The sequence below is a fragment of the Moschus berezovskii genome, chromosome 25 (assembly GCF_049115385.1).
Source record: "Moschus berezovskii isolate FMDL1 chromosome 25, NW_MosBer_1.0, whole genome shotgun sequence".
Classification (NCBI taxonomy): domain Eukaryota; kingdom Metazoa; phylum Chordata; class Mammalia; order Artiodactyla; family Moschidae; genus Moschus; species Moschus berezovskii.
In genome coordinates, this window is record NC_142484.1 from 847,698 (window position 1) to 874,695 (window position 26,998).

The window sequence follows — 26,998 nt, forward strand, 5'->3', positions numbered from 1 at the left end:
GAGGACGCAGGGGGCTCACGGGGGCCGACCCTGGGGCGCATGCTGGCTTTTGTGGGTGCCGGGCAGGGCGGCCTGCTGTGTCCAGGGCTGGGGGCCATGTGTGTGCACCAGACCCTTCACGGTGTCCGCCGCGCCCGACCCATGGCTCAGGGGTCTGCCTTTGACTGTCCAGCCAAGAGCTGCCCTGGGAACATGGTCTACCTGGAGAGCGGCTCGCCCTGCATGGACACCTGCTCACACCTGGAGGTCAGCAACCTGTGTGAAGAGCACCACATGGATGGCTGCTTCTGCCCGGAAGGTGAGGATGCAGGCGGGGGCGGGGCGGAGTCAGGGACAAGTGGGAGAAAGAGCACAAGCGCTGAGACCACCCCACACACACGCGCACACCTGCACGCACATGCACAGTGTCAGCTTCCTGCTCCTCGCCCCTGGACAGTCCTTCTCCAGCCTGGCCCGTGACCCTGAGTCTGGAGGCAGGTCCCTCAGACACAGTGTGGGTCCACAGCGCTCCCGAAGAGGGGTCTGTGGGTGGAGCGCCTGTGGCCCTGGGAATGGCGGGGACTCGGGGCGGCTAAGAGGAACGCGTCCTGCTCTCACAGGCACTGTGTATGATGACATCGCGGGTGGCGGCTGCATCCCTGTGAGCCAGTGTGGCTGCAAGCTGCACGGACACCTGTACACGCCTGGCCAGGAGATCGCCAACAACTGCGAGCAGTGGTGGGTGCCGGGGCAGGGGTCCCAGCGGGCTGTGGATCCTGATGGGCTGGGAATCCAGGCGGGCTGGGGGGTCCAGGTGGGCCGGGGGTCCCGGCGGGCTGTGAATCCTGATGGGCTGGGAATCCAGGCGGGCTGGGGGGTCCAGGTGGGCTGGGGGTCCCGGTGGGCGGGGGCGTCCAGGTGAGCGTTGGGTCCTGGCGGGCAGGGTGGTCCTGGTGGGCAGGGGGTCCCGGCGGGCGGGGGAGTCCAGGTGGGCCGGGCGTCCCGGTGGGTGGGGGGGTCCAGGTGGGCCAGGGGTCCTGGCAGGCAGGGGGTGGCAGTCGAGCCTGACCCTGGGCCCTCTGCCTGATAGTGTCTGCAACGCTGGCCGCTGGGTGTGCCAGGACCTGCAGTGCCCCGGGACCTGCACCCTGGAGGGTGGTGCCCACATCTCCACCTTCGACGGGAAAAAGTACACCTTCCACGGGGACTGCTACTACGTGCTGACCAAGGTGGGCCAGCACCCGGGGCAGTGTGGGCGCTGGACCCCTGCCCGCCCCTGTGTGACTACAGTGCCCTCTCCCCACCCCCACAGACCCAGAACGACTCCTACGCCCTCCTGGGTGAGCTGGCCCCCTGTGGCTTCACGGACAAGCAGACCTGCCTGAAGACGGTGGTGCTGCTGGCCGACAACAAGAAGAACGTGGGTGTCCCTGCCTCCCACCCTCCCAGCACCCCCGGGGCCCACGGCCCTTCTCAGCCCCTCTGTCCCCTTGCCCTTGCCTGCAGGTGGTGGCCTTCAAGTCGGATGGCAGCGTCCTGTTGAATGATCTGAAGGTGAACCTGCCCCACGTGACGGGTGAGTCCTGCTCCGGGCGCCCCGACTTGGGGGAGGAGAGGGGAGGAGATGGGGGATGGGCAGACCCCGCCCCCACGCCCCCTCACCTCCCTCACGCCCCCCTTGCAGCGAGCTTCTCCATCTTTCAACCGTCCTCCTACCACCTCATCGTGACCACCAGCTTCGGCCTCAAGCTGCAGATCCAGCTGGTGCCCGTCATGCAGCTCTTCCTGACGCTGGACCAGGCGGCCCAGGGCCGTGTGCAGGGTGAGTGGTCCCGCCCGGCCCCCCTACGCGGCCGCCCTGGGCCTCTGCGGTCTCTGCCCTTCCCAACCTGTCCCGGTCCCTCAGGCCTCTGCGGGAACTTCAATGGCCTCGAAGGGGACGACTTCAGGACAGCCGGGGGGCTGGTGGAGGCCACGGGCGCCAGCTTTGCCAACGCCTGGAAGGCCCAGTCGAGCTGCCATGACAAGCTGGACTGGCTGGATGACCCCTGCTCCCTCAACATCGAGAGCGGTGAGGCTGGGCCGCTGGGCCCTGGTTGTGGGCAGACGGGGTTCCTGGTGGGACGTGGCAGGTGGGTGAGGCGTGGCCGGCCGGCCGCCTGCTGCCTTCTGCCTTGAGGCTGGCTTACAGTGGCCCACGGTTGCAGCCGGCCGAGGGACCCAGCAGAGGGCCTGCTATCCGCGGGTGGTGGCCTCGACCGGACGCCCTCACAGCCTCCAGGCCTCCCGCCACGTCCAGGGAGCTGGCGAGAGTCAAGGGGCACCTTGCTCACCTGCCCTGAAGGGAGGGGCCTGGTTTGGTCCACCGAGGGGCAGTGTCTGCTCCAGCCTGGGTGACAGGGAAGCGGGACCCGGGGACCTGCTAGAGGGGCCGTCCCACTGAGGGACTGAACCCTCCGCAGCCAACTACGCCGAGCACTGGTGCTCCCTGCTGAAGAAGACCGAAACCCCGTTCGAGAGGTGCCACTCCACCGTGGACCCTGGCGAGTATTACAAGGTGGGTGGGGCACGCAGCGGCCCCGTCCCCGGCTGAGCCCCACCCCTCCTGTGGGAAACCGCACAAGCACACGTATATCGCTGTGTGTGTGAGTGTGCAAATGGGATGAAGGGTGTGTGTGTGCACGAGTGTAAGGGCTGCGTGTCCGAGTGCTCACACGGGCGTGATGCTCCCCAGACGGCTCCCACCTCACGGCCCGTTTGCCCCCACAGAGGTGCAAGTATGACACGTGCAACTGCCAGAACACGGAGGACTGCATGTGCGCAGCCCTGTCCTCCTACGCCCGCGCCTGCGCTGCCAAGGGCGTCATGCTGTGGGGCTGGCGGGAGCACGTCTGCAGTGAGTCCTGGGCTCAGGCAGGCCTTCCAGTCCCTGCTGTCCCGCCCTGGCCGTCGAAAGAGGAGAGGGTGGGGGGTGACATCGCAGGGGCCAGTGGCAAACCAGCCTGGGCCTCTTTGCTTGCACAGAGGAACCTGGAATCCCTCAGCCCAGAAGGCGGGGCACGAGGCCCCTGTGTGGCCGGGATGGGCCTGGGGTGACCATTCTGCTAGCCCCTCTCCTGGGCGGGTGTCCTGGCCGGATCCAGGGCTCGGGGCTGGCCTTCGGGGAAGGGAGCTGGGGGCTGCCCTGCCTCACACGGGCCCTCCCCTCTGCAGACAAGGACCTGGACTCCTGCCCCAAGTCGCAGGTCTTCCTGTACAACCTGACCACCTGCCAGCAGACCTGCCGCTCGCTGTCCGAGTCCGACTCCCACTGCCTGCAGGGCTTCGCGCCCGTGGATGGCTGCGGCTGCCCTGACCACATGCTCCTGGACGAGAAGGGCCGCTGCGTGCCCCCCGCCCAGTGCTCGTGCTACCACCGCGGCCTTTACCTGGAGCCGGGGGAGGTGGTCCTGAGACAGGAAGAGCGATGGTGGGTGTCCTGGGGAGGGGGGGAGTGCCCGTCTGCTCGGGGGGCCTGCCCCCTGCAGCCGCTGGGCCCGGCTCACCCCACCTCTCCCTCTCAGCGTCTGCCGGAACGGGAGGCTGAGCTGCATACAGGTCAAGCTGATCGGCCAGGGTAAGTGGCTGCCACCTCGTGCGTGGCCTCCCGCCCCCACGCTGCTCCCTTGCCTGCCCGAGCCCCCGCCCAACTTCAGCTGAGCTCAGTGGCCCCTTCTGTCCCACAGCCTGCGAGGCCCCGAAGATCCAGGTCGACTGCAGCAACCTGACAGCGCTGGCCATCCGGAACCCCAGGCCCATCAGCTGCCAGACGCTGGCTGCCGGCTACGTGCGTTCTGGGGCGCCGCTGAGGCGGGGTCGCAGGGGGGCTCCTGTGCGGCCCCGAGGCTCCAGATCCTGGGCCCTCGGATGCTCGGGCTTCCCTGCCCCCTCATTCCTTGAGAGAGTGGCTGCCCACGGGCCCCTGTAGGGACCGTGTAGGGGCCCCAGGCAGGCCGTTCTCACTTGTCTCTCAGCCCCATGGGGACCCTGAGGGTGGGGCTCTGGAGGCTGGCCCAGGGCGCAGGGTCGAGGATCAGAGGGTGGGGTGGGGGAAACGAGCGGGTGTCTGCAGTGTCAGAAGAGGGGCTGGCCATCCTGGGCCTGGCTTCTGGTCCTTGAACCCCATTCTCCAACTGCCCCCCAGTACCAGACAGAGTGCATCAGTGGCTGCGTGTGCCCCGAAGGGCTGATTGACGACGGCCGGGGTGGCTGCGTGGTGGAGGAGGAGTGCCCATGCATGCACAACAACGATCTGTACTTGCCCGGGGGCAAGATCAAGGTGGACTGCAACACCTGGTGAGAGCCCAGGGCCCACCTCTGAGCCCTGAGCGCGCCGTCGGGAGCTGCCCTGGGGCACGGGCCTCCTGCGTGAGGCCGGCTGGGGTCTGCAGGGCCCTGGTCCTGACGGGGGCTGCGATAGGAGGCCTTGGAGGTATGCACTGCTGCGGGCTTTCTGCAGGGCGCCAGGCTGCTCTCTGAGCAGGGCTGGGGAACCTGGGCCCCTGCAGCCCCTCCAGCCCCCATCTCCCTCTCCCCAGCACCTGCCAGAAAGGGCGCTGGGCATGCACCCAGTTCGTATGCCACGGCACCTGTACCATCTACGGGAACGGCCACTACATCACCTTCGATGGGAAATACTATGACTTCGACGGAGACTGCTCCTACGTGGCCGTTCAGGTGAGGCCGAGGGCATGGCTGGGGCCGACCTCTGTTCTGCGGTCCCTGCGCCGCTGACCCTGGGTCGTCCCAGCCCAGTGAGGAGGCTCCGAGCAGACCAGGTCTGGGGTCGGAGGGGAGCCCTTCCTTGGCCCTCCCATTCCATGACCCTGCCGCGGGTGTCAGGGGTGTGGGGTGCACAGGGGCGTGTGTGGGGTGGTTAAGCCGCCTCTCACCAGGGGAGGGGCTGAGGTGGGGCCCAGCTGGGGGAGGGGTGCGCCTCACCCCGTGGCTGGGTCGGCCTGGCTCACGTGCCCCGGGCCCCCAGGACTACTGCGGCCAGAACAGCTCCCTGGGTTCCTTCAGCATCATCACCGAGAACGTGCCCTGCGGCACCACGGGGGTCACCTGCTCCAAGGCCATCAAGATCTTCATCGGGGTGAGTGCTGCCCGCCGCCCCGGGGGGGTGCATGGTCCCTGGGGGGGCCCTCGGACCAGGCCAGTGACGGGCCCTCTCCCTGGGCACAGAGGACGGTGCTGAAGCTGGAGGACAAGCAGTGCACGGTGATCCAGCGTGACGGGGGCCAGCACGTGGCATACACCACGCGGGATGTGGGCCAGTACCTGGTGGTGGAGGCCAGCATCGGGGTCATCGTCATCTGGGATAGGAAGACCACCATCTTCATCAAGCTGGACCCCACCTACAAGGTGCGCAGCCGCCCTGACTGCCCAGGGGGCCCGTGCCTACAAGCCCACCTGGGCCGCCCAGGCATGCCCGGGGCCAGCCCCCTCCCTCCCGCGAGGCCCCCCCGGCAAAGCCCCCTGTCCGGCTTGTCTCTGCAGGGCACGGTGTGTGGCCTGTGCGGGAACTTCGACCAGCGGTCCAAAAACGACTTCACCACGCGGGACCACATGGTGGTGGACAGCGAGCTGGACTTCGGGAACAGCTGGAAGGAGGCCTCCACCTGTCCGGACGTGAGGACCACTCCGGAGCCTTGCACCGTGAACCTGCGCCGCCGCTCCTGGTCGGTGAAGCAGTGCAGCATCATCAAAAGCCGGGTTTTCCGGCTCTGCCACAGCAAGGTGGGCGGGTGTGGGCGGAGCCACAGCAAGGTGGGCGGGGCGTGGGCGGAGCCACAGCAATGTGGGCGGGGCGTGGGCGTGTTGGCCTGAGGGCGGGAACACGGGCCAGGCCCTCTCCCCGCAGTGTCCCTCCTCAGCGCCGTCCTGTGTGTCCTTTGGACACATGACCAGAGGCCCAGTCTTTCCTCTGAGAGATGTGGCTGGACTCCCAGGCTCTCCCATACCTTCCAGGAAGACAGACAGGGCACAACCCGCCCAGACAGCCCTCTGCTCCGGGCAGTGGTCGGTGGGGTGTGGGTGTGGTGGGCACCATCGCGGGACCCTACCCGCCACCCCCCCGCGTCCCTGGCAGCCCCCTGGGGGGGTAGTGCTGGGTCACCCTTCCCTGTCCCGGCCTCGGGGTCCTGAGCTTCTCGGGCCACAGGGGAGGGCCTGGCCCCGGGAGGGCAGTGTGGACCGCGGCACATGGAGGCCCCTCCCCAGGTGGACCCCATGCCCTTCTATGAGGCCTGCGTCCAAGACTCGTGCTCCTGCGACACTGGCGGGGACTGTGAGTGCTTCTGCTCCGCCGTGGCCTCTTACGCCCAGGAGTGCACCAAGGAGGGCGCCTGCGTGTTCTGGAGGACTCCCGACCTGTGCCGTGAGTGCCCGCCTGCCCTGGTCCCCGGGCACCTGTGGGGCGGGGTGGGAGATGTTGAGAGGTGGGCGGGGCTGCTGCTCTGGGGAGGGGCTGTGTCTGTGGTCCCCTCCCCGCCTCTGCCCTCCCCAAGTCTGACCACACCCCTACCCCCAGCCATATTCTGCGACTACTACAACCCCCCGGACGAGTGTGAGTGGCACTATGAACCTTGTGGGAACCGCAGCTTCGAGACCTGTCGGACTGTCAACGGCATCCACTCCAACATCTCTGTGTCCTTCCTGGAGGGTGAGGGGCCCCATGGGGTGTCGCCTGAGTGCCAGGGGTCCAGGCTTGCCCTGCTGCAGTTTGTTCATCAGTCCGCTGGGAGTCTGAGCTGAGACCCCACTCTCGAGGGGACAGACAGAAAGGGGGCAGGTTAGCACACCACAAAGTCAGGGGGCCTGTGAGGTCAGGAGCCAAGGTGCCGTGGGAAAAGAGCAGGTCAGGATGAGTGGGGGCTGAGGAGGCCTCTGAGCTGAGAAAAGCTGAGAACTAGAGAGACCATCTGGGGAGGGTGCAGGGGCCGGGCCCCCCAGGAGGCTGGGTGGGGCCTGGCTATCCATTTGGCCAGGTGGCAGCACCAGGGCGGTAGCAGGGGATGGTCCAGACCCCCTTCCCAGAGGGCGTCCTGGAAAAGAGGACCTGCCGGGGCAGGGAAGCTGGGCAGGGTGAGGTGGACGAGGTGGATGTGGGTCCTCTGTGCCGGTCCAAGCCCAGCGCCCTGTGCCCACCAGGCTGCTATCCCCGGTGCCCTAAGCACAGGCCCATCTACAACGAGGAGCTGAAGGCGTGTGTGACCAGGGACAAATGCGGCTGCTACATCGACAGCACTCATTACACACCGGGAACGCCCGTGCCCGCAGGGCAGATCTGCCACTCTTGGTACCTAAGCTCACATCGCAGGGGCCTGGGGAGATCGGCGCGTGCACACACACGCGCCCTGGCACATGGTGTTCACACACATACACGCACGAAGGGGAAGGGGCGAGGTAGCCCGTGTTGCTTCTGTACCCTCGCCTCGTCCCTGCTCTACCCACACTGGGAACCCAGGTGGGGTCCCAAGCTGGCCTTTGGGGCCGTGTAGCTCTGAGGCTGTGGGCCTGTTGTGGGGTGTGGAGGGCGGGTGAGAGGGCCGGCGGCTCCTCAGGCCTGCAGCCTCGCGCTTGCTTTTCAGCGTGTGTACCGACTCCTCGAAAGTTGTCTGCCAGGTTGATGAAGGTAAGCTGCCCACCCCCGGACGCTCCTCCTGGGCCCACCTGGTCCTGGGTGGGCGCAGCCTCCTGCACTTCCCTCCCCTGCCCCTCCCTACTCTTCATCCAGGTGGCTGCCCTGGGCCCCTCCTGGCTCGGAGGTACCTCTGGTCTGCAGCAGCCCCTAGGGCTCACCTGACACATGTGTTTCTCCTGATGGGGAGCGAAGCCCCTTTCGTGACACAGCTTCTGCATTCTGACGGGCACCGCTGAGGGTCCTGGGCGCGGGGTCCTGGCGGGCGCTGGCGGGCCGTTGGTTGGGGTGGGGGACCTGTCTCCCCTTGTGCGGACAGGCCAAGGGGGCCTTGGGAGCCTCTGTCTTGTTTCTGATGTGTTGATATTGGTCTCTTGCAGGGAAGATTGTCAACGTCACCCAGGATGGCTCCTTCTGCTACTGGGAGCTCTGTGGCCCCAACGGGACGGTGGAGAAACACTTCAACATCTGTGTGTCCACCTCAGCACCCTCAACCCCCACCACGACCACCCCCGCCACCACCACCCCTACCACCACCAGTGCCACTCCAACCCCCAGCACAGGTAAGGCCCCTTCCCGTGCCGGGGGCCTGCCTGCCCCTGAACCCGGCAGGGATGGCCGTTCTAGGCAAGCGAGAAGTGATGACCTCTTAGCTCAGGGCGTATCCCCCGTCCCCTCCCCCGTTTCCACCACAGCCCCGAGCCCAGAGCAGAGTGACGGCCACACGGACACGGGGCCGTTTCCTTAGACCTGCAGGAACCAGGGCTAGAGGAGGCCGTCAGGTGCCCTGGGTCCCTCAGCTGGAATCGTAGCTAGTGCTAAATGGGCCACCAGTTGTATAACAGCGCCCGGGAAAAGAAACATGAAAATTAAAAGATCTAACAAACCTCAAACCTGTACAATGACATTCTCTTTCCCCCACATTTCACCGCAGTGCCACCTTCCTCTTCACCCACTACTGGTAAGTCACACTGGCGGCTGGTCCCATGACTCAGGGCGAGGAGCAGCAGAAAGCATGCCTCCCTCGAGACCCCGATGCGGGCTGGGCTGGGAGGCCGGACCACGGGCTCAGGGACTGGAGGTGGTCTATTTTGGTGACCTGATTCCTGATTTGCTGAGCCCAGGGATTCATGCAGGGGACTTAACCAGCTCTGGGTGAAAACACTGGTCAAGAGTCCAGTGAGCCTCACCAACGGGCTTCTGGGCTGAGCTGGGTGGCCCTTTCCTCGTTCATTTGTTTGGCTTATGGATTTGAAGGTAGCTGGGGAAGGGGCACGAGGCTGGTGGCCTCAGGCCTGGGTCTGTCACTGGCGGGGCACGGGGGTCTCGGGTTTCTAGCTGCAGAAAGAGGAGAGAAGTAGGGGGTGGAAGTTTAGGCTCAGCCTGACGCCTCTGAGCCCACCCCGGGCCCTTTGGCGGTGATGCAGACAGCTGGTCACTGGAGTCTCTGAGTTCTCTGAGCCCGTTGACCTCCCGAAAAGTGTGCTCCCACCTGACTGACCAATGCCGGTCTTGCTTGCCTAGTTCACTGCTGCTCCTGGTCCGACTGGATCAACAATGACCATCCCAGTGCCGAAAGTGACGGCGGGGACCGAGAGACGTTCGACGGTGTCTGCAGGGCCCCCCAGAGCATCGAGTGCAGGGCGGCCATGGAGCCCCTCCTCAGCTGGGAGACGCTGGGCCAGAAGGCTCAATGCAATGTCTCCATCGGGTTCATTTGCAAGAATGAAGACCAGTTTGGAAACGGACCTTTTGGGGTCTGCTACGACTATGAGATACGGGTCTATTGCTGCCAGCAGAAGGATGAGTGTCCTACCTCGACTCCAACCACCACCCCACCGACTACCACCCCGACCACCACCCCAACCACCACCACCCCGCCGACCACCACCCCAACCACCCCACCAACCACTGCCCCGCTGACCACTACCCCAACCACTCCACCAACCCCCACCACCATCCCGCTGACCACCACCCCGACCACCCCACCAACCACCACCCCACTAACCACCACCCCGCTGACCACCACCCTGACCACCACCGCAACTACAATCCCAACTACCACCCCACCAACCACCACCCCACCGACCACCACCCCAACCACTTCACCAACCCCCACCACCACCCCGCTGACCACTACCCCGACCACCCCACCAACCACCACCCCACTAACCACCACCCCGCTGACCACCACCCCGACCACCACTGCAACTACAATCCCAACTACCACCCCACCAACCACCACCCCACCAACCACCACCCCACCGACCACCACCCCAACCACTTCACCAACCCCCACCACCACCCCGCTGACCACTACCCCGACCACCCCACCAACCACCACCCCACTAACCACCACCCCGCTGACCACCACCCCGACCACCACCGCAACTACAATCCCAACTACTACCCCACCAACCACCACCCCACCAACCACCACCCCACCGACCACCACCCCAACCACTTCACCAACCCCCACCACCACCCCGCTGACCACTACCCCGACCACCCCACCAACCACCACCCCACTAACCACCACCCCGCTGACCACCACCCCGACCACCACCGCAACTACAACCCCAACCACCACCCAAACTACCACCCCACAAACCACCACCCCGCCAACCACCACCCCACCGACCACCACTACCACCCCCACCCCACCGACCACCACCTCACCAACCACTACCCCAACTGCAACCACTACGGTCACCACAGTGCCACCAACCTCTCCCTGTCTGCCGGACTGCAGTTGGACTGGCTGGCTGGATTCTGGCAAACCGAACGATACCAAAGCAGGTGGAGACGTTGAATCCCTTGAGAACGTCTGTGAGAGGGGCTGGGTAGCCAGCATCTCCTGCAGAGCCGCCGAGTTTCCCAACACTGCCCTCCAAGAGCTGGAACAAACTGTGGTGTGTGACACCTCTGTTGGGCTTGTGTGCAAAAACCGGGACCAGAAGCCAGGGGGAGCCACCCCCACGCCTGCCTGCCTCAACTATGAGATCAACGTCTACTGCTGTTTCGTTCCACGTACCTGTGTCTCCACACCTTCTACCACCACCACGGAGACTTCAGTTACCCCGCCAACAACCACTCCCAGCCCAGCAACCACGCCCCCACCAACGACGACCACCACCACCCCACCGACCACCACTACCATGCCCACTCCCCCAGCCCACCCCACTACCACCACCCTGCCAACCAGCACCACCTCCCTACCACCCCGCACCCCATCAACCACTGCCTCAACCACTGCTCTAACCACCACAGTGCCGCCAACCACTCCCTGTCTGCCGGACTGCAGTTGGACTGGCTGGCTGGATTCTGGTAAACCGAACAATACCAAAGCAGGTGGAGACGTTGAATCCCTTGAGAACGTCTGTGAGAGGGGCTGGGTAGCCAGCATCTCCTGCAGAGCCGCCCAGTTTCCCAACACTGCCCTCCAAGAGCTGGAACAAACTGTGGTGTGTGACACCTCTGTTGGGCTTGTGTGCAAAAACCGGGACCAGAAGCCAGGGGGAGCCACCCCCACGCTTGCCTGCCTCAACTATGAGATCAACGTCTACTGCTGTTTCGTTCCACGTACCTGTGTCTCCACACCTTCGACCACCACCACGGAGACCCCAGTCGCATCATCTACCACCCCTTCATCAGAGACTCCAGGGGTTACCCCTGCAGAGACCCCAGCTACAACACCCTCCACAGCTTCAACTGGGACTCCAATGCCAACCTCCGGCGTCACCTCAAGAGAGACAGCAACCACAGAGACTGCCACCCCCACCACTACCACCACCACAGGGACCCCAACCCCAACAGCCACCACCACAGGGACCACAACTCCGACACCCAAAACCACAGGGACCACAACCCCAACAGCCACTACAACAGGGACCACAACCCCAACACCCACCACCACGGAGACGACAACTCTGACACCCACCTCGACAGGAACTACAACTCCGACACCCACCACCACCACAGGGACCACAACCCCAACACCCACCACCACAGGGACCCCAACCCCAACAGCCACCACCACAGGGACCACAATTCCGACACCCAAAACCACAGGGACCCCAACCCCAACAGCCACCACGACAGGAACCACAACCCAAACACCCACCACCACAGGGACCACAACTCCGACACCCACCACCACAGGGACCCCAACCCCAACAGCCACTACCACGGAGACGACAACTCTGACACCCACCACGACAGGAACTACAACTCCAACACCCACCACCACAGGGACCACAACCCCAACAGCCACTACAACAGGGACCACAACTCCGACACCCACCACCACAGGGACCACAACTCCGACACCCACCACCACAGGGACCCCAACCCCAACAGCCACTACCACGGAGATGACAACTCTGACACCCACCACAACAGGGACCACAACTCCAACACCTACCACAACAGGGACCACAACTCCGACACCCACCACAACAGGGACGAAAACTCCGACAGCCACTACCACAGGGACCACAACTCCGACACCCACCACCACAGGGACCACAACACCAACACCCACCACAACCACAGGGACCACAACACCAACACCCACCACCACAGGGACCACAACACCAACACCCGCCACAACCACAGGGACCACAACACCAACATCCACCACCACAGGGACCACAACACCAACACCCACCACCACAGGGACCACAACTCCAACAACCATCACCACAGGGACCACAACTCCGACACCCACCACCAAAGGGACGACAACTCTGACACCCACCACGACAGGAACTACAACTCCGACACCCACCACCACCACAGGGACCACAACTCCAAAACCCACCACAACCACAAGGACCACAACTCCGACACCCACCCACAAGGAGACGACAACTCTGACACCCACCACAACAGGAACTACAACTCCGACACCCACCACCACCACAGGGACCACAACCCCAACACCCACCACCACAGGGACCACAACTCTGACACCCACCACCACGGAGACAACAACTCTGACACCCACCACAACCACAGGGACCACAACTCCAACACCCACCACCACAGGGACCACAACACCAACACCCACCACCACAGGGACCACAACTCTGACACCCATCAGAACCACAGGGACCACAACTCCAACACCCACCACAACCACAGGGACCACAACTCCGACACCTACCACCACAGGGACCACAACTCCAAAATCCACGACAACCACAGGGACCACAACTCCAACACCCACCACAACCACAGGGACCACAACACCAACACCCACCATAACCACCGGGACCACAACTCCAACACCCACCACCACAGGGACCACAACTCCGACACCCACCACCACAGGGACCACAACTCCGACACCCACCACCACGGAGACAACAACTCTGACACCCACCACGACAGGAACTACAACTCCAACACCCACCACCACCACAGGGACCACAACACTAACACCCACCACCACAGGGACCACAACTCCAACACCCACCACCACAGGGACCACAACTCCGACACCCACCACCACAGGGACCACAACCCCGACACCCACCACCACAGGGACCACAACCCAAACACCCACCACAACCACAGGGACCACAACACCAACACCCACCACCACAGGGACCACAACACCGACACCCACCACCACAGGGACCACAACTCCGACACCCATCACCACAAGGACCACAACTCCGACACCCACCACCACGGAGACAACAACTTTGACACCCACCACGACAGGAACTACAACTCCGACACCCACCACCACCACAGGGACCACAACACCAACACCCACCACCACAGGGACCACAACTCCAACACCCACCACCACAGGGACCACAACTCCGACACCCACCACCACAGGGACCACAACCCCGACACCCACCACCACAGGGACCACAACACCAACACCCACCACCACAGGGACCACAACACCAACACCCACCACCACAGGGACCACAACCCCAACACCCACTGCCACCACAGGGACCACAACTCCGACACCTACCACCACAGGGACCACAACTCCAACACCCATCACCACAGGGACCACAACTCCGACATCTACCACCACAGAGACGACAACTCTGACACCCACCACCACGGAGACGACAACTCTGACACCCACCACAACAGGAACTACAACTCCGACACCCACCACCACCACAGGGACCACAACCCCAACACCCACCACCACAGGGACCACAACTCCAACACCCACCACCACAGGGACCACATCTCCGACACCCACCACCACAGAGACAACAACTCTGACACCCACCACAACAGGAACTACAACTCCGACACCCACCACCACCACAGGGACCACAACTCCAACACCCACCACCACAGGGACCACATCTCCGACACCCACCACCACGGAGACAACAACTCTGACACCCACCACAACAGGAACTACAACTCCGACACCCACCACCATGGAGACGACAACTCTGACACCCACCACGACAGGAACTACAACTCTGACACCCACCACCACAGGGACCACAACACCAACACCCACCACAACCACAGGGACCACAACTCCAACACCCACCACAACCACAGGGACCACAACTCCAACACCCACCACAACCACAGGGACCACAACTCCAAAACCCACCACAACCATAGGGACCACAACTTCGACACCCACCACCACGGAGACGACAACTCTGACACCCACCACGACAGGAACTACAACTCCGACACCCACCACCACAGGGACCACAACACCAACACCCACCACCACAGGGACCACATCTCCGACACCCACCACCATGGAGACAACAACTCTGACACCCACCACAACAGGAACTACAACTCTGACACCCACCACCACAGGGACCACAACACCAACACCCACCACAACTACAGGGACCACAACTCCAACACCCACCACAACCACAGGGACCACAACTCCAACACCCACCACGTCAGGGACCACAACTCCAAAATCCACCACAACCAGAGGGACCACAACTCCAACACCCACCACCACAGGGACCACAACTCCAACACCCACCACCACCACAGGGACCACAACTCCAACACCCACCACCACAGGGACCACAACCCCAACACCCACCACCACAGGGACCATAACTCCGACACCCACTACCACGGAGACAACAACTCTGACACCCACCACGACAGGAACTACAACTCCGACACCCACCACCACCACAGGGACCACAACCCCAACACCCACCACCACCACGGGGACCACAACTCTGACACCCACCACCACGGAGACGACAACTCTGACACCCACCACAACAGGAACTACAACTCCGACATCCACCACCACCACAGGGACCACAACCCCAACACCCACCACCACAGGGACCACAACTCCAACACCCACCACCACAGGGACCACAACTCCAACACCCACCACCACAGGGACCACAACACCAACACCCACCACCACAGGGACTACAACACCAACACCCACCACAACCACAGGGACCACAACACCAACACCCACCACCACAGGGACCACAACACCAACACCCACCACAACCACAGGTGCCACAACAACAACACCCACCACCACAGGGACCACAACTCCGACACCCACCACCACAGGGACCACAACTCCGACACCCACAGCCACAGGGACCACAACTCCAACACCCACCACTACCACAGGGACCACAACTCCGACACCCACCACAACCACAGGGACCACAACCCCAACACCCACTGCCACCACAGGGACCACAACTCCGACACCTACCACCACAGGGACCACAACTCCAACACCCATCACCACAGGGACCACTACTCCGACATCTACCACCACAGAGACGACAACTCTGACACCCACCACCACGGAGACGACAACTCTGACATCCACCATGACAGGAACTACAACTCCGACACCCACCACCACCACAGGGACCACAACCCCAACACCCACCACCACAGGGACCACAACCCCAACACCCACCACAACAGGAACTACAACTCCGACACCCACCACAACGGGAACTACAACTCCGACACCCACCACCACCACAGGGACCACAACTCCGACACCCACCACCACGAAGACGACAACTCTGACACCCACCACAACAGGAACTACAACTCCGACACCCACCACCACCACAGGGACCACAACCCCAACACCCACCACCACAGGGACCACAACTCCAACACCCACCACCACAGGGACCACAACTCCGACACCCACCACCACGGAGACAACAACTCTGACACCCACCACAACAGGAACTACAACTCCGACACCCACCACCACCACAGGGACCACAACCCCAACACCCACCACCACAGGGACCACAACACCAACACCCACCACAACCGCAGGGACCACAACACCAACACCCACCACCACAGGGACTACAACTCCGACACCTACCACCACAGGGACCACAACTCCAACACCCACCACCACAGGGACCACAACTCCGACACCCACCACCACGGAGACAACAACTCTGACACCCACCACAACAGGAACTACAACTCCGACACCCACCACCACCACAGGGACCACAACCCCAACACCCACCACCACAGGGACCACAACACCAACACCCACCACAACCGCAGGGACCACAACACCAACACCCACCACCACAGGGACCACAACACCAACACCCACCACCACAGGGACCACAACTCCGACACCCACCACAACCACAGGGACCACAACCCCAACACCCACTGCTACCACAGGGACCACAACTCCGACACCTACCACCACAGGGACCACAACTCCGACATCTACCACCACAGAGACGACAACTCTGACACGCACCACCACGGAGACGACAACTCTGACATCCACCATGACAGGAACTACAACTCCGACACCCACCACCACCACAGGGACCACAACCCCAACACCCACCACCACAGGAACCACAATCCCAACACCCACCACAATAGGAACTACAACTCCGACACCCACCACGACAGGAACTACAACTCCGACACCCACCACCACCACAGGGACCACAACTCCAAAATCCACCACAACCACAGGGACCACAACTCCAGTACCCACCACCACAGGGACCACAACTCCAACACCCACCACCACCACAGGGACCACAACTCCAACACCCACCACCACCACAGGGACCACAACTCCAACACCCACCACCACAGGGACCACAACACCAACACCCACCACAACCACAGGGACCACCACACCAACACCCACCACAACCACAGGGACCACAACACCAACACCCACTGCCACCACAGGGACCACAACTCCGACACCTACCACCGCAGGGACCACAACTCCAACACCCATCACCACAGGGACCACAACTCCGACATCTACCACCACAGAGACGACAACTCTGACACCCACCACGACAGGAACTACAACTCTGACACCCACCACCACCACAGGGACCACAACTCCGACACCCACCTCCACAAAGTCGACAACTCTGACACCCACCACAACAGGAACTACAACTCCGACACCCACCACCACCACAGGGACCACAACCCCAACATCCACCACCACAGGGACCACAACTCCAACACCCACCACCACAGGGACCACAACCCCAACACCCACCACCACAGGGACCACAACACCAACACCCACCACCACAGGGATCACAACACCAACACCCACAGCCACAGGGACCACAACCCCAACACCTACCACAGCCACAGGGACCACAACTCCAACACCCACCACCTCAGGGACTGCAACTCCAACACCCACCACAACCACAGGGACGACAACCCCAACACCCACCACCTCAGGGACCGCAACTCCAACACCCACAGCCACAGGGACCACAACTCCAACACCCACCACTACCACAGGGACCACAACCCCAACACCCACCACCTCAGGGACCGCAACTCCAACACCCACAGCCACAGGGACCACAACTCCAACACCCACCACTACCACAGGGACCACAACCCCAACACCCACCACCTCAGGGACCGCAACTCCAACAGCCACAGCCACAGGGACCACAACTCCAACACCCACCACTACCACAGGGACCACAACCCCAACACCCACCACCTCAGGGACCACAACTCCAACTCCCACCACCACAGAGACGACAACTCCGACACCCACCACCACAGAGACTCTTATCCCAATCAGTACCGCAACCACACGGACCCCAATTCCTCCACCCACCGGCGCAGTGACACCCGGCTGGCCATCTACCACCACCATCCCATCTGTGGCGCCCTCTAGCACACCACTGACGCCAACGCTGACAGTGCCGACAGTCACCCCAGTGGGAGGCACCACCCTTCCAGGTGTGTGGACGACAGTGCTGTTGTGTACTCATGGTTCTTCCTCTCATCTGGGGTGCATCACAACTCCTGGGAATTCAGACAGGTGCCTCCACTCTCCCTAGGGAATGCAGTTCCCAGGAAGCTTTTAGAAGGGCTCACTTGCTTTTCCTGCCCCCACTGAGACCCACCGTTCTTGGAGGTGCTGGCCCTCGGCTTGTGCCTGCCCCCACAGGATATCTTTCCTTGGGCATGGTTGCCCATGGCCCACATCCTCAGCCTACAGCTGTATGATGGGCTCTGTGGGCAAAGTCACCCTTCGGGAGCCACCAAAGGGCCTGGGGCCTCGTGGGGAGTAGAGGCTGCCATCAGGTGCCCTGGAGACCCTCCCTCTGTCTCCCCCTCTCCCACCGGCACTTCCCCGCTGTGGCTTTGGGGGCCAGTGCAGCCCCTCCGGATGGAGCAGTGTCCCGTGGTGGCCTCCCTGTTACACTCCCCGAGGCCTGTGGGCCTGACGCCCCATCCAGCCCTGAGGCCCGGAGCTGCGAAGTGGATGGGAGGCCTCCACACCACGTGCCTCCAGGGGGCTGCCTGCGTGTGTTTGCTGCCAGGCTGCCTGTGTGCTGAGAGGAATGGATCCCCTCATCCCTCACCGCTCCCTCCATTCCTACAGGCTCGCTGACCCCAGGTCCCACCTCCTCGAAGACCACCCCCACCCCTGGATCCACAACGGGGCCGCCTTTACCCAGCACAAGCCCTACCTCCAGCCCCACCGTAACACCTGCATCTGCCACCTCCACAGGCGCTCACACATCAACAGGACGCCCGTCGACCACGCCAGAGTCTGCCAGCACCTGGACCTCCAGTGTGTCCCCCTCCACTGTGACCCCAACAACCTCCCCCTACGTTACCACGAGCACTGGCGGGGTCACCCCCCCCTCCGTGACTGAATGCTGCTTCTTGAATGAGACCTACTATGCCCCAGGTAAGCAAGCCATTCATTCTGATTCAGGCAGCGCAGGCTGGTGGCGCTTGGTGTTCCCGGTGCTGAGGGGTCAGTCGGAGGTCTGACCCTGACCTGTCACTCGAAGGTCTAAACTGGGAGCTTGCTTGGGATGCTGGGTGCCGGGCCTAGATGGAGGTCTCCATGGCCAGCCCCACATGCTGCAGCCACAAATCAGGGGGCAGTGGGAGGTGTGGGTTTCTCTCTCGTGGCCTCTGGGGGAGCTCACCTGTGTGCTCCGGGCCAGCCCTGTGTGGATGGCGTCAGCACTGGTCTCTCCCCCTGCAGGCGAGCTGGTGTACAACGGCACGCATGGAGACACGTGCTACTACGTGAACTGCTCACTGAAATGCGAGCTTGAGTTCTTCAACTGGTCGTGCCCGTCCACACCCTCCCCAACACCCCACCCATCCACATCTACCAGCCACGAATCCAGCACATCCAGCGCGCCGGTCTCCGGGGTCCCTGGGTGCCCAGATTTGGATCCTCCCAGGCAGGTGTGTGTCTGTGGGTGGCTTTTGTCCCCTCTGGTGTCTAAAGCCCCAGGCGCTGCCTTCCTGTAGGTCATGCCCCTGCTTCTGTGCCCCACACCAGCGCCAGTCGGGCCGAGGCTTCGGGCAGCCTGCTGGGTGCAGGGTGTGCGGGGGCCGTCCTGCCTGCTCTCCCTGGCTGGCTGCCCTCTTGCACAGAGTCGCCCTTGGCTTTCAGCCTCTTGGGCAGGGCTGTTAGCTGCTCACCCAGGGCCTCCCGTGTGAGCCTGGGTGCCAGGCTGGCCCCGCTGACCCTGTGTCCCTCCCGCCCCCGCAGGAGAACGAGAGCTGGTGGATGTGTAACTGCACCAAGGCCACCTGCAAGTCCAACAACACCGTGGAGCTCGTGAAGGTGAAGTGCGAGCCCCCACCCATGCCCGCCTGCGCCAACGGCCTCACACCCGTGCGCGTCCAGGACCCCGACAAGTGCTGCTGGCACTGGGAGTGCGACTGTAAGCCCGACGCCTGCCTGCTCCTCTGGGTGGGGGCGTTGCTTCAGGCCCCAGGGTGTCATGATGGCTTGGTGGCTGGGTGCCCGTGGAGAGTCAGGCCCCCGTCTGGAGCATCTCCTCTCGGCTGGGGTCCAGGAAAGGGCAGGGCTGGCCTGGTGGAGGGCGGTCAGTGCCGAGAGCGGAGCACAGAGGAATCTTCGGTCCGAAGCCGGGCTGCTGTGGGCCGAGCGGTGCGTGCCCTCTCGGGGCCCCGGGAACCAGACTGCAGGGCTTTCCGCAGTTTCTGCCTGCCCTTCCCACCCAAGCCTTGAGCATGTCCTGTCCCCGTCCTGCCCCCAGTCGGGGGCGCGACGCGGGCTCACCCCACTTCCTCCGCAGGCTACTGCACGGGCTGGGGGGACCCGCACTACGTCACCTTCGACGGGCTCTACTACAGCTACCAGGGCAACTGCACGTATGTGCTGGTGGAGGAGATCAGCCCCAAGGTGGACAACTTTGGGGTCTACGTCGACAACTACCACTGTGACGTCAACGATGAAGTGTCCTGCCCCCGCACACTCATCGTGCGCCACGAGACCCAGGAGGTGCTGATCAAGACCGTGCAGATGACTCCCATAAGAGTGCAGGTACGCTGGCGGGGCGGGGGGTCCACCGTGGGCGCACTGGCGTGGGCTTCCTCAGGCAGCGCGAGGCTAGCTTACCCCCCGGCCCAGAGCCAGGCTTGGAGAGGTGCTCTGTGGACACATCTCACAGGCCCTCTGGAGGCCTTCAGGGGCCCCTTGACCTCTGCTGCTCACACCCCTACCACTCGCCCTGGACACAGGTCTCTGTGGCAGGCGCCCCCTCCCTGAGGACAGGGGCTTGCTACACAGCATGTAGGGAGTCCTACCCACATTTTGGGTCCCCCGGCCTCTGGGGGGACCCTGAGGATGCTGCCCCTGCCCCCTGACCCCTGGGATTAGTCAGGACAAGGATCTGGCCCAGTGTGATGGGAAGGAAGCGGGGAGGGGGAGGGGCAAAGAGTCCCCCACGTGCTCTGGGTCGGGGAGAGGTGGCCCCCATGGCTCGCCCTGCCCCCTGACCCCCGACCTGGGGTTTCCGCCGCAGGTGCAGGTCAACAGGCAGGCCGTGGCGCTGCCCTACACCAAGTTCGGGCTGCAGGTGTATGAGTCGGGCATCAACTACATGGTGGACATCCCCGAGCTGGGCGCCCTTGTCTCCTACAACGGCCTCTCCTTCTCCATCCGGCTGCCCTACCGCCTGTTCGGCAACAACACGAAGGGCCAGTGTGGTGAGCCTCTGACCCCCGTGCCCCGGCCTGGGGAGGACAGCCTGGTGGAGGCTGGCTGCAGGACCTGCTCCCCCAGGAGTGGCTCTCCACACTGCTCAGGCCCCCACAGGCCCCCCAGCCCCATCTGGGCCTGGCCCCTGTGGGAAGCCAGTCGGAGCCTCGTCTGTGCCCTTAGGCTTGGCCAGGTGACCTCCAGGGACCTGGGCTGGAGCGGGGGTCCCGGGGGCTTGCGCTACTGGACAGCTGGGCCTGGTGTGAACTCACGTGGCCGTCCCACCCGCACAGGCACTTGCACCAACAGCACGCTGGACGACTGTGTGCTGCCCAGTGGGGAGAGCGTCGACAACTGCGAGATCGCAGCTGACTACTGGGTGGTGAACGACCCCTCCAAGCCACGCTGTCCCCACACCAGCTTCACCACCAGGCGCCCGGCCACCTCGCCTTCAGCAGGCACCAGCAGCTTCCCCACGAAGAGCTGTGCGTCTCCGCTCTGTGAGCTCATCAAGGACAGGTGATCTGCCCTGGGAGCCGCACCCCGACCTGGTCTGCCACGAAGAGGCTGCTGGTGCTGGGCCTGGGGCTGGGAAGGCAGACAGCAGTCACAGCGGGGCCAGGACTGGGGCTCCGGTAGGGTATACAGGGCCCTTTGTGACTCCCTGCCCCCATCCCGTCTCTCCTGCCTCCTGGGATGGTGCAGTATCCACTGAGCTTGAAGGCTAGGGTAGACCAGTTGACCCAGGACAGATTTAGCATCCACAACTGTTGCTGGGGAGAGGAATCTGGGCTTAGAGAGGAGGCCAAAACTGGTATCCGTGGGAGCGAGCCCCTCATCCCCAGAGGTGTGTGCGCGGAGGCCAGGACGGCCTCTGCTGGCCTTGCTGGGGGACCTTGGCACCTGGTGACCACTTTGACGCAGACCTTCCCTCTCTGGGGGCTGGGCACGGTGCTCATTCTCTGGCCTCAGTGCTGGCTGCCAAGGCCTCAGGCCAGCCAGTGCCCCCGAGGCCAGCCCGTGCCCCCGAGGCCAGCCAGTGCCCCCGAGGCCAGCCAGTGCCCCCGAGGCCAGCCCGAGCCCCCGAGGCCAGCCGGTGCCCCCGAGGCCAGCCCGTGCCCCCGAGGCCAGCCCGAGCCCCCGAGGCCAGGCCTGCTGCTCTGCTCCCACCCTCAGCCCACGGGCATCTGTCTGGCGGTACAGGCTGAGTTGGGCCCCCGAGGGGGTGCAGCCCAGATGGAGGTGCCAGCCAGGGGGACGTGAGAGACTGGGGGCGCCGGCTGGCCTGTGACCTGCAGCCCTCCTCCACAGCTTGTTCGCCCAGTGCCACGCCCTGGCGCCCCCCCAGCACTACTATGAAGCCTGCCTGTTTGACAGCTGCTACGTGCCCGGCAAGAACCTAGAGTGCGCCAGCCTGCAGACCTATGCGGCCCTGTGTGCTCAGGAGGGCATCTGCGTGGACTGGCGGAACCACACCGGCGGGGCCTGCCGTGAGTGCCCGCCTGCCCCGCCCCAGGCTCAGCGGGAATCCTGGCTGGGGTGGGGGGCCAGGCTGCCTGAAGACCGGCCTTGCTAACCCCTGTGGGGCTGGACCCCCACCTCCCGGCTCAGGACAGCATGAGGGGCTGAGGCCACACTCGGCCTGTATGGGATGGGGTCCCGTGTGGGAGGGGCTTGGCGGTGGTCAGTGGGGGTGGGGTGGGGGCCCAGGCCCCTCCCTCTGATGCTACTCCCTCCCCAGCGGTGACGTGCCCCACCCATCGTGAGTACCAGGCCTGCGGCCCTGTGGAGGAGCCCACCTGTAAGTCCAGGTCAGTCACGGTGGAGGTGCTGGGACGGCTGGCTGGCCCTCCGCCCTGCTCTGGGCAGCCCTGTCTGGGCCTGGTGGTCCCACTCGTCCCCACATCCATCTCCTGATGCCCTCCCCCCAGCCCCTCCAAGCCGAACAGCACACGCCTGGTGGAAGGCTGCTTCTGTCCCGAGGGTACCACCAGCTATGCACCTGGTTTCGACGTCTGCGTGGACCTGTGCGGTAGGCTGCCTGCCACGCGGCCTCTGCCCTCTCCGTTCTGGGGCTGAGCCCAGTGCCTGTGGCAGGGGCCTGAGCTCACAGGGCCTGTCTCCTCTCTCTCCTAGGCTGCGTGGGGCCCGACAACGTGCCCAGAGAGGTAGGCCACCCCCTCAACACTGGGGCTGGGCCCTCCCACAAGCCCTGCATTTTGGGGGGCGGGATGGGGTGGAATGAAAACCTTGGACCCTCGGAGGCAGAGTAATGAGTCCCTGAAGTCCTGGAAGGTTGAGCTGGCGTGGGGCCCACCCACCCACCCCTCTGCGCGTCCGCCTGCCCGCCCTGGAAGGTTGAGCTGGTGTGGGGCCCATCCACCCACCCCTCTGCGCGTCCGCCTGCCCGCCCCGCCCCATCCGCCCACTAGCCACTGGATGCTCTGGCCACACCTGCGGCCTGTCTGCCCTGTGGTGTGCGTGTCTCTGCACGTGGCTGGTTCTTTAGCTCTGCTCTGCGTGAGCCCCACAGACATACCTGGTGCCTCCACCATGCGCCAGGCCTGTGGGCCCACATGGGAGCAGGTCCCAGCCATGGTGTGAATGTCCTCCCCAGAGCCTGCCCTGGGTGCTCGGAGGTGGGCAGGGCTCGGGGTTTCCCGCCAGCTGCTCGGTGGGCCACATGGCGTGCTGCTGTCTTGCACTGACCGGGGCCGGCTCTCCCTCCCCTGCAGTATGGGGAACACTTCGAGTTCGACTGCAAGGACTGCATCTGCCTGGAGGGCGGGAGCGGCATCATCTGCAAGCCCAAGACGTGCCGGCCGGAGCCCCGGCTGGAGTGTGAGGAGGACGGCACCTACCCGTTCACGGAGGTGGACCCCGCCAACACCTGCTGCAACCTCACCTCCTGCAGTAAGGCCCCTGCCGGCGGGGAGTGAGGTGGCCGGGCTCTCGCGTGGTCCCGGAGGCCGGGGCCTCAGGCGTGTTTGCGGGGTGTGGGCGCTGGGCAGGTGAGGGCTGAGGGGGCCCAGGCTCGGGCCCCGCCCTGCCCGGGGTGGCGTCCGGGCTCAGCGGGTGAGGGGCCATGCTCACCAGTGTGTCCCCGCCGCCTGCAGAGTGCAACGCCAGCCTGTGCAGGGAGAAGCCCCCAACGTGCTCACTGGGCTTCCAGGTGAAGAGCGAGATGGTGCCCGGGAGGTGCTGCCCCCTGTACTCGTGCGGTAGGTGGGCCAGGCTGGGCGGGAGGGAGGCCTAGGGTGGGCTGGGTGTGGGGGGCAGAGGACAGCTGAAGGGGCCCCCGCCTGGGGGCTCAGGGTCTGCCTGGTGGAAGCACCCCGCCCAGCTCCACGCCCCCACACTATCCACCGGCAGTGTGTCCACCACGGGGTCCGGCAGGACAGCCTGACCCTTGTTCTGGTTCTTTCTCCCAAGTGCCCAAGGGCGTGTGTGTGCTGGAGCACGCCGAGTACCAGGTGAGCCCTGCTGGCTGTGGGGAGCGGGGCGGGGGCGCAGCAGGGGCTTCGGGGGCAGGGTCCTGGGCAGGCTTGGCTGGTGGGGGCCCCCTTCCCGGTGACGGGGCGGCGTCCTGGAGGGGAGGCACTGTGTGGGCCCTCCTCACCCGCCCTCCCTGTGCCCGAAGCCCGGCTCTCCAGTCTATTCATCCAAGTGCCAGAACTGCGTCTGCACCGAACACAGGAACAACGCCACGCAGCTCAACGTTATCACCTGTACCCACGTGCCCTGCAACACCTCCTGCAGCCCCGTAAGCAGCCCCGGCCCCGGCGAGCCAGGCCCGCCCACCCTCACGCCACACAGCCCTTCCTCTTCCCACACCGACCCGCCCGGTGTCCCACAGGGCTTTGAGCTGGTGGACGTCCCCGGGGAGTGCTGCAGGAAGTGTGAGCAGACCCACTGCATCATCAGCCGGCCTGGCCAGCAGAACCTGGTCCTGAAGGTGCGCCCTCCGCCTGAGCCCGGGGCCAAACTGCGTCCCCTGCCCCAGGCCGCAGGGCCGAGCACGTCCTGCCTCCCATCAGGACACCTGTCATGGGGTCTTGGGCCCTCTGGGTGGCTTCTCCAAGTCAGGCCACCGCTGTGGGACATGGACCATCTGGGGACTGTGGGCCGTGGGTCCCTGGGCCCCTCCTGGTGTCACTGGCTCTGCAGCTCTGGGCCTGTGGGCTGCACTTAGCGAGGTGGTCAGGGAGCTGCCCGGGGGGCTCCCGCCAGGCCTCACACAGAACTCCCCACCCTGTCCCGCAGCCCGGAGACATGAAGAGTGACTCCCTGAACAACTGTACCTTCTTCAGCTGCGTGAAGATACACAATCAGCTAATCTCATCCGTTTCCAACATCACTTGCCCCGACTTTGACCCCAGCACCTGTGTCCAGGTGAGCGGGCCCGTCACTGCTGCAGTGGGGGCCCCGATGTCCCTGAGGGGCTGGGCTCCATCGCAGGACATGGCGACGGCTGCAGGCTCCGCTCTGGGCCCTTCTGCAGGAACTACGCCTTCCACCCTCATGGCCGGGGGGCGGCGCTGTCACCACTGGGGGACGTCTGGGGTCCCAACTGTCTCTCCCTCCCCCTAGGGCTCCATCACACTCATGCCCAATGGCTGCTGCAGGAAATGTGAGTGTGGGCCTCGGGCAGGCGGGCCCTGCAGCCCAGGCCTGGTGGGAGCTCCCTCGGGCCCCTTGAGGGGAGGGGGTGGAAGGGGATGGTGCCCCAGGAAGCCCGTCCCCTCTGTGCCACTCCTGGCTGGACGCTGACTTTGAGGACATCACCTGGGGTGCCCAGGAAGCCTGAATCCGTTCCAGGAGCCCATGGCAACCCAACTTGCTTGAGGGCCCTGAAGGGGTTGGCACTTGGGAAGGCAGGAGGAGGCCGTGAGGGGCACAGGAGGGCCCTGGAAGGCGGAGACCCCCTCCCAACCTCTGCCTCTCTGCCCAGGTGTCCTTCGCAATGAGACCAGCGCCCCCTGCGCTACCATCCCGGTCGTGAGGGAGATTTCACACAACGGCTGCACCACCTTGGTCTCCATGAACGATTGCTCTGGGTCCTGCGGGACCTTCGCCATGTGAGTCTTGGGCGCCCCCGGTGGGGCGGTGGGGGAGGCTGTGCCCACCCCAGCAGGCAGTAGCCCTGACCCTGGCCTTCCCCCAGGTACTCGGCCAAGGCCCAGGCCCTGGACCACAGGTGCTCCTGCTGCAAGGAGCAGCGCACCAGCCAGCGGGAGGTGACGCTGCAGTGCCCGGATGGGGGCACACTCCGCCACACCTACACCCACATCGACAGCTGTCTGTGCCAGGACTCCCTGTGCGAGCTGCCCGCCCAGCGCAGGGCCCGGCGTTCCTCGCCTCTCGGGGTGGCCCCTGGGCGGGGGTGAGGGGAGGGCCCGGCTCCCACCGTCCCGCGTCCCCTTCCTGCTGACCCCCTCAGCTGCCTCACCTCCTGAGCTGACTTTCTCTCTGCGGATATTTATTTTCTGAGCCTTTGTTTGATTCTTTCCAAAATAAACTTGGGCAGAGATGCTGTGCTGGTGTGCTTCAGTAGCGGCTGGGGGCCTGGGTGGCCTGCTGTGCACAGTCCAGGTCTGGCCGCTTCCACGGGGGTGAGTGGGGCCTGGCCGCCAGGCTCTGCACATGAGATATGGGGGAGGCTGGCACGGGTGCCTGTCCCGCCCTTGGTGTGCACAAAGCCCTCACTGCACCTTCAAGATGCAGGAGGCTACCCCCGGGCCCCCCGAGCCTGAATTTGTGAAAAAGGAGCCACTGAGCTGCATTTGCACCTGTTTGTGTGCATGTGAGTGTGTGTTTGCCCA

At 64.3% G+C, this 26,998-nt stretch overlaps 1 protein-coding gene across 1 annotated transcript in view; it reads left to right on the forward strand.

The window, feature by feature from the left end:
• MUC2 (mucin 2, oligomeric mucus/gel-forming) overlaps positions 1–26,563 on the forward strand; it is a 29,451-nt gene extending 2,888 nt beyond the window's left edge. The window contains 47 exon segments of the mRNA XM_088832036.1: positions 173–298; positions 600–717; positions 1,070–1,208; positions 1,292–1,399; positions 1,486–1,555; positions 1,664–1,801; positions 1,886–2,050; positions 2,442–2,536; positions 2,749–2,875; positions 3,193–3,448; positions 3,543–3,595; positions 3,705–3,812; positions 3,815–3,855; positions 4,241–4,314; positions 4,557–4,695; positions 5,003–5,113; positions 5,203–5,382; positions 5,518–5,757; positions 6,241–6,397; positions 6,551–6,682; positions 7,171–7,318; positions 7,611–7,654; positions 8,041–8,223; positions 8,595–8,621; positions 9,185–9,586; positions 9,770–11,507; positions 14,916–15,181; positions 15,890–16,227; positions 17,725–17,932; positions 18,582–18,893; positions 19,200–19,408; positions 19,719–19,893; positions 20,272–20,519; positions 21,001–21,184; positions 21,470–21,695; positions 22,488–22,666; positions 22,918–22,987; positions 23,108–23,208; positions 23,313–23,344; positions 23,912–24,089; positions 24,293–24,397; positions 24,609–24,649; positions 24,817–24,939; positions 25,033–25,131; positions 25,767–25,806; positions 26,128–26,254; positions 26,341–26,563. Coding sequence (XP_088688162.1) covers positions 173–298; positions 600–717; positions 1,070–1,208; positions 1,292–1,399; positions 1,486–1,555; positions 1,664–1,801; positions 1,886–2,050; positions 2,442–2,536; positions 2,749–2,875; positions 3,193–3,448; positions 3,543–3,595; positions 3,705–3,812; positions 3,815–3,855; positions 4,241–4,314; positions 4,557–4,695; positions 5,003–5,113; positions 5,203–5,382; positions 5,518–5,757; positions 6,241–6,397; positions 6,551–6,682; positions 7,171–7,318; positions 7,611–7,654; positions 8,041–8,223; positions 8,595–8,621; positions 9,185–9,586; positions 9,770–11,507; positions 14,916–15,181; positions 15,890–16,227; positions 17,725–17,932; positions 18,582–18,893; positions 19,200–19,408; positions 19,719–19,893; positions 20,272–20,519; positions 21,001–21,184; positions 21,470–21,695; positions 22,488–22,666; positions 22,918–22,987; positions 23,108–23,208; positions 23,313–23,344; positions 23,912–24,089; positions 24,293–24,397; positions 24,609–24,649; positions 24,817–24,939; positions 25,033–25,131; positions 25,767–25,806; positions 26,128–26,254; positions 26,341–26,563 — 8,603 coding nt within the window.
• Positions 26,564–26,998: the final 435 nt, after the last annotated feature.